We start from the raw sequence: 7,446 nt of genomic DNA, 5'->3' as shown, positions 1-7,446 counted from the left end.
GTAATGAAGTAACTAAATAGCCATTATTTTAAATAAAAAAAATTAGCATATGCAGACACAGTATGGAAAAAAGGACTAAAATCAGGCTGGATGGTTTAGTAATTAAGGTACTTGGCCTGCAAAGTCTAAGGACTCAATTGGATTCCCAAGTACCCACATAAAGCCAGACACATAAAGTAGCAGATCCATCTAGAGTTCGGCTCAGCAGCATGAAGCCTAGGTATGCCCATACTCTGTCACACTCTTTCACTACCAAATAAATAAATAAGGACTAAAATCCTTCTAATCTACAATGCATTATAAACACTTATTTAAGAAAGAGAAAAAGCAGCTAGAGAGAATGGGTGTGCCAGGGCCTCTAGGTGCAAAAAAAAAAAAAAAACACCTCCAGATGCATTTTGTTATGCATCTTGTTTACATGGGTCCTGGGGAAATCGAACCTGGGTCCTTTGGCTTTGCAAGCAAACATCGTTAACTACTATCTCTCCAGCCCTACAGTGCATTATAGTTACTTAAAACTTAGATCCATACATGTATTATTGCTCACAGGGCCCTCTGTAATTCCTTGAAGAATTTCCTTGAAGAATGATTTATTTTACCCCATTCACAAGTCTTCCCTATTCCAAATGACTCACATTAAAAATGCCATGTGGGCTGGAGAGATGGCTTAGCGGTTAAGCGCTTGCCTGTGAAGCCTAAGGACCCCGGTTCGAGGCTCGGTTCCCCAGGTCCCATGTTAGCCAGATGCACAAGGGGGCGCACGCATCTGGAGTTCGTTTGCAGTTGCTGGAAGCCCTGGCGTGCCCATTCTCTCTCTCTCCCTCCATCTGTCTTTCTATGTCTTTCGCTCTCAAATAAATGAATAAAAAATGAACAAAAAAAAATTTTTTTTAATTTACTAAGTTTGTAGATTTTTTTGGATGAAATCTGGTTATTTTGTCATGATTAATGAGGCTCACTCTTCTAAATAATACAATCCCATCAGCCAATGCAAGCAGTGATTGTCGCGTAAGACAGCGATGTCATTCCCACCCCTACAATTGAGTATGTTTGGAAATGTCTAGACAAATGGTGGGGAAGGAGGTGCTACTGTTTTCTAGAAAGAAGAGACCAGATGCTGCTAAATGTCCTACAATGCCAAGGACAGCCCTGTAATCAGAGACAGAGCAATGTCAGTATGAGTTGTAGGAGTGGAACCTGCAGCCAGGTGCACTGCCTTGGTTCAACTCCAGCTCTCCTACTTACTAGCTATTTGGGTGCTCCAGTAAGTGGCCTTCTCTGCCTCAGTTTGCTCATCTCAAACTGGGGGACAGGCAACCTAGCTCACAAAGATATTTTCTCAAAAAACAGTAAATGAATACTAATACAAGCTTCACCTCCAATCAAGCCTTCAGGATTGCTCTTTTCAAACACAGAGAGTGAGGCTTGGTAGCGCTCCCCTTTAATCCCAGCACTCAGGAGGCAGAGGTAGGAGGATTGCCGTGAGTTCGAGGCCACCCTGAGAGTCCATAGTCAATTCCAGGTCAGCCTGGGCTAGACTGAGAGCCTACCTCAAAAAAAAAAAAAAAAAAAAAAAAGGTATGGTCAACAGCAAGAGTTTAGTAAGCATTATGTAGATGTTGACATTTCTGACTCAAAAGTTTTCAACTGAAACTATCTTAAAAATGTGTCAACATACAGTGAATTTGCTTAACAAGTGCCATTAACAACCTTTTTATTCTATACCAAATCTAGAATATATGTAAATACTTCATGTATTTATTTATTTGAAAGACAAAGAGGTAGAGAAAGAGAATGAATGAATGAGTATGGGTTAACACCAACACCTAGCCACTGCTAAAGAACTCCAGATGTATGCACTACCTTTAGCTTACAAGGATAGATAATGGGAGATTAAACCTGGGTCCTTAACCACTGAACCATCTCTCCAACCCTGCACACAATTTTTTTAAATATTTTATTTTTACATATTTGACAGAGAGAAGCCGGGTGTGGGGGCACAAGCCCCAGCACTTGGGAGGCAGAGGTAAAAAGGTAGGAGGATTGCTGTGAGTTCAAAGCCACCTTGAGATTACAGAGTGAACTCCAGGCCAGCCAGGGGTGGAATAAGAACCTACCTCAAAAAGAAAAAAGGGAGAGAGAGAGAATGGGCCCTCAGGGCCTTGTGCCACAGCAAATGAACTCCAGACACACGTACCACCATATGCATCTGGCTTACATGGGACCTGGAGAATTGAACCTGGGTCCTTAAACTTCACAGGCAAATGCCTTAACCACTAAGCCATCTCTCCAGCCTCATAACAGTTTTTTGTAAGTATTCAAATTTTACTCACATTTGATTCTTTGCTGCTTGCCTCTGAGCTTTTCTTTCTTTCCTTTTCTGATCTGGTGGCTTAGCAAAAACAATTTCAATATTTTCTCCTTCCAAATCTTTGCCATTCATTTCTTCCATAGCCTTTAAAAAATAAGACAGTAGTCAATATAAAAGAAAGGCTTTCAAAACGGATGTGACTTAGAAGTTAACAAAATGACATAACACAATGTTGGAAGGACAGCCTTAGCCAAGTCAATAAAATTGGACAGCTTTAATTAAATATCTACCTCCATAATTATGGTCATTTATAAAACTAGTTAAGAATACTAAATTTTTCCTCAGTAGATTTTATTATCTCTATATTTCCTCCAACATCTGAAGTATACTAATTCTATGAAAACTAAAAATATTAGACCAATTTAGATACCAATGGTATTTCTACCACTTATTTACCTTGACAGCACCATCTCGCTCATCAAAATGAATGAATGCATAATCTTTTAGTTTCTTCACTCGTTCCAGTTTCCCAAACTGACTAAATGCCTTTTCTAAAATCTCTTCTGTTACAGTATTGGCAAGGTTGCGTACAAACAGCACTTTTACCTGGAATAAAAAAGCAAATTCCCCAAATATTTCCAAAGAGTTCCATTCCCAGATGCTACCAGCCTACCCTGTGAAATTAACTTGAATCACACTGAGAACATCAGGAATATTTTCAAAAAATGATTTTTAATTCCTATAAATAGATAAAAAGAGTGGGATTACTAGGTCAGGTCAAGACTTGAAACAAACATCTAGTACCATGAAAAAATGCTCATTTATCATTACAAAATAGAGGAAATAACATCAATTATAATGACAAAAATCTGAAGGAAATACTAACATATTAAATACAGGTAAGATTGTGGAACATCAGAATTTTTCATTACCAAATGAAGAGAATATAAAGTTATGTAGCGCCTGTGTAATAGTTTGAAACCTTGTCACAAAACTGATTGTATTCTTAACATATGACCTTACATTATCAACTACCCACAAGCTAAAAAGCTATGATCATCAAAAATAAATAAATAATAAAAACCAGGCGTGTTGGTACACACCTTTAATCACAGCATGGGGAAGGCAGAGGTAGGAGGACTGCCATGAGTTCCAGGACATCCTGAGACTACATAGTGAATTCCAAGTCAGCCTAGAGTAAGACCCTATCTGGAAAAACCAAAAAGAAAAGGAGGGCCCTTAAATATTAAAACTACCAATCTGAGAAATCTACATACTGCATGATTCCAACTACACAACTTCCTAAAAAGGTAAAATTTTAAGACAGTACTGAACAATAAGACTGTCAAGGTTTGAAGGATAGAGAATAGTACTGTAATGGTGATTATGTGATAGAGTTTGCTTGAAAGTCCCCCAAAGGACCATGTGTCAAAGACCTGGTCCCCAGCCCATGGCATTAAAATACGGAAACCACTATGAGCTGGGGCCCTAGCCTCCTTTCCTTTCTTTGCTCTCTAGCTGCCATGAGATGAGCATATTCCTCTACCTTATTACTACTATGATGTGCTACCTTGCTACAGGTCCTGAAGACACGGTGGCCATGAACTGAAACCTCTACCAGGAACCAACAACTTAAACCTCTCCTCCTTCTAAGTAGATGATTAGCTCAGATATGTAACAGTAATAACGTCTAACATATCATTATATATTTGTCAAAAAAAAAAAAAAAAACACAAGTACACTGACAGTAAGCCTTCGTGCAAGTTAGTGATTCTTAGTTGCCAAACACTGGTCCATCATTTCAACAAATATAGGATGCTATAGTGGTGAAGGCTGAGGACTGGTGAGAAGAAGTAAGGGATACAAGGGATACTTTCTGCTCAAATTTGGTGTAAACCTAAGTCTAATGGAGGAGAAATTACATTCACTGTATAATTAGCAGTTAGGTTTAAACAACAACAAGCTTTTTATTTGAGCTATGTAGTCCAGCAGGACCCACATCTTTAATCGTATGCCTGGACCTAAGAATGAGCCCCTACTTCAAAAAACAGCAGGGTGTGTGATGGGGCACACCTTTAATCCCAGCACTTGGGAGGCAGAGGTAAGAGGATCTCCAAGAGTTGAGAGAGGCCACCCTGAGACTACATATTGAATTCCAGGTCAGCCTGAGCCAGAGTGAGACCCTACCTCAAAAAAATAAAAAAATAAAAAAAAAAGAGAGATGCTTATTCAAATAATGTCTCAACTGATTGCTAAAACACAATGCTCAATAGCTTAATGTTAGAACCACAACAGTTCTGCAGGGGCCAGTATAGTTGACTATTTTTAGAAGTCTAAGACCTGTAGCACCAAAAAAGCTAATGACACTATTCTCAAACACTCAAATGGGGGAGGGGACAGAAACTGCACAAATGTGGGGGTGAACTGTGTTTAGAATGAGTATAACATATTGTAAGATTATGATGTATTTAGGTATTCATGAATAAATTTCTATACTTTATTTAATCTGTATTCACTTTCTATATACATTTACTTCTAGTGACTAAGTTAATGCCTTCTCTCACCATTAAAAATATGATTTAGGCCGGGTGTGGTGGCACATGCCTTTAATCCCAGCACTCCAGAGGCAGAGGTAAGAGGATCATTGTGAGTTCAAGGCCAGCCTGAGACTACATAGTGAATTCCAGGTCAGTCTGAGCTACAGTGAGACCCCACCTCAAAAATAAATAAATAAATGAATATGATTTAGGAGATGAAGAGATGGCTTAGCAGTTAAGGAATTTGCCTGAAAAGCCAAAGGACCCAAGTTCAATTCCCCAGAACCCACATAAGCCAGATGCACATGGAGCATATGCGTCTGGAGTTTGTTTGCAGTGGCTAGAGGCCCTGGTATGCCCATTCTGTCTCTCCTTTCTCTCTCTATGCTTACAAATAAATTAAATGTTTTAAAACTTAAAGTATGATTTACAACAGTACCTGTAATTCATTCTCAAGTATCTCCCCACTCCCAAAACTACCAACATTAACCCCACAAAAATTGTTTTTAACTTAACTATTACCTTTGCCATGACTTCAGGATCAGGATCTTCTATAGGATCAGCCCATTCAACAGTTCCAACATTTCCCCAGACCTTGACTTTACCACTCATTAACCTACGCCTTGCCTGGGCAGCTGTTTTGTGGTCTTCGTATTCAAGAAAGCAAAAGCCTCTGTTCTTCTTCTTGTCATCCGGTTGGTGATATAAAATGACATCTGTGAGACCCTCTGAAATTAAGTGATCATTCCAAAGAAATAACAAAAATAAAGACTCATTTTGTGTCAAATATACTTCTTAAATCACAGTAAAAAAAAATCTTTTTCCTAAGCTAGTCATTATTGTCTAAAGGCCCAAAGACAGAGGGTAAAAAGTGACTCCATCCTGGTCTACATAATAGAGACCTTGCCTCATAAAGAAAAAATAGGCCCTAGTAAGTTTCAGGTACCTTTGTATAATTTTTGACTCAAAAAATAACAATAATAATAACCCCAATAAACAAAAATGTGTTTTTAACTAGTTCAAAGTACTATTTTTTTTAAGAGGGGAGGGTTCGATGTAGAGTCTCACTGTAGCCCAGGCTGACCTGGAATTCACTCTGAATTCTCAAAGTGGCTTCAAATTCACTGCGATCCACCTACCTCTGCCTCCCAAGTGCTGGGGATTAAAGGTGTGAGACAAAGTATTATTTTGATTCCACTAAGTATATCAGAGACAAATAAAAAACTACATAATCAGGAAAATGCCATCATAGGTCAAACATGGTTAAGTAATTCTCATTACACAAAATTATTGAGGGGAAGAGTAGGGCTAGCCAGGGTCTTGCACAATCTAGGTAAGACTTTACCACTGAGCTATCTCCCTTCCTAAAATGTTTGATTCTGTTTTTGAGACATTATCTTGTTTATTTTTCCCAGCCTTAAAGTATTTGGTTTGTTTGTTTCTATTTCTATTTTCTCTTGAGGTTTGGCTAGAAAGGTGGAACTCACTCTGTAGTCCCAAGCTGGCCTAACTCACAGCAATCCTACCTCTAACCTCCCAAGTTCCACAATGAAATGTATGTGTCACCAAGCCAAGCTATGGTTTGTTTTTTCTTTCGGTTTTTGATTTTGGTTTTTCAAGGTAGGGTCTCACTCTAGCTCAGCTCACCTGGAATTCACTATGTAGTCTCAGGGTAGCCTCAAACTCAGGGTAATCCTCCTATCTCTGCTTCCCAAGTACTGGGATTAAAGGCATGCGCCACCATGCCTGGCTTGATTTATTTTTTTACCTTAAATTTATTTTATTTTATTTTATTTTTATTTTTTTTTTTTTTAGGTAGGATTTCATCAAGCCCAGGATGACCTGTCACTCACTTTGCAGTTCTAGGCTGGTTTCAATTTCACGGTGACACTTTTAACTCTGTCTCCCCAGTACCCACATAAACCAAAAGCACAAGGTGGCCCATGTCTCTAAAGTTCATTTCCAGTGGCTAGAGGCTCTGGCATGCCCTTATTTTCTCTCTCAATCTTTGTCTCTTTCTCTGCCTTTTTCTCTAGCTCTCAAATAAACAACTAAAAAAAATTTTTTTTTAATTTTTTTTGGTTTTTCAAGGTAGGGTCTCACTCTAGCTCTGGCTGACCTGGAATTATCAAAGTCATGGCAATCCTCCTACCCCTGCCTCCGAGTGCTGGGATTAAAGGTGTGCGCCACCACACCCGGCTAAAATATTTGGGGGAAAAAAAAAAAGAATGAAGGGAGCTGGCTCAATGACTAAGAACACTTGCCATATAAGCATGAGGAACTGAATTCAATCCCCAGAACCCATGTAAAAAGCCAAGTGTGGCCATGCATTCCAGAAACCTGTTTTGAAAGAGGCAAAGAGACAGGAGGCTCACTGACTGAAAACGGTACCTCCAAATTCAGTTCATACTCAAGAAAATGAAATGAGCAATAGTGCACACCTGACATTCTACTCTGGCCTCTGCACACGTACGTGTACACACACACACACACACACACACACACACACACAGGGAGGGGGGATGGGCATGGCTGCACATGCCTGTAATTCCAACACTGAGGAGGTAGACAGATGGAGCCCAGAGCAAGCTGGCTGGC

The 7,446-nt window shown here is 39.3% G+C and overlaps 1 protein-coding gene across 4 annotated transcripts in view; it reads right to left on the bottom strand.

Moving 5' to 3' along the window:
- Positions 1-7,446, bottom strand: part of LOC101616730 (synaptotagmin binding cytoplasmic RNA interacting protein) — a 42,655-nt gene that overhangs the window by 8,257 nt on the left and 26,952 nt on the right. For all 4 annotated transcript variants that reach the window (XM_004660449.3, XM_045160114.1, XM_004660451.3 and 1 more), the window contains 3 exons: positions 5,371-5,576; positions 2,768-2,917; positions 2,334-2,455 (listed from right to left, as the gene is read on the bottom strand). In XM_004660449.3, the coding sequence (XP_004660506.1) occupies positions 2,334-2,455; positions 2,768-2,917; positions 5,371-5,576 (478 nt within the window). The remainder of the gene's footprint in view (positions 1-2,333; positions 2,456-2,767; positions 2,918-5,370; positions 5,577-7,446) is intronic.

This window comes from Jaculus jaculus, chromosome 10, assembly GCF_020740685.1.
Source record: "Jaculus jaculus isolate mJacJac1 chromosome 10, mJacJac1.mat.Y.cur, whole genome shotgun sequence".
In the NCBI taxonomy this organism is placed as follows: domain Eukaryota; kingdom Metazoa; phylum Chordata; class Mammalia; order Rodentia; family Dipodidae; genus Jaculus; species Jaculus jaculus.
Note: the sequence above shows the minus strand (reverse complement) of the source record. Positions and strands in the feature narration are given on the sequence as shown.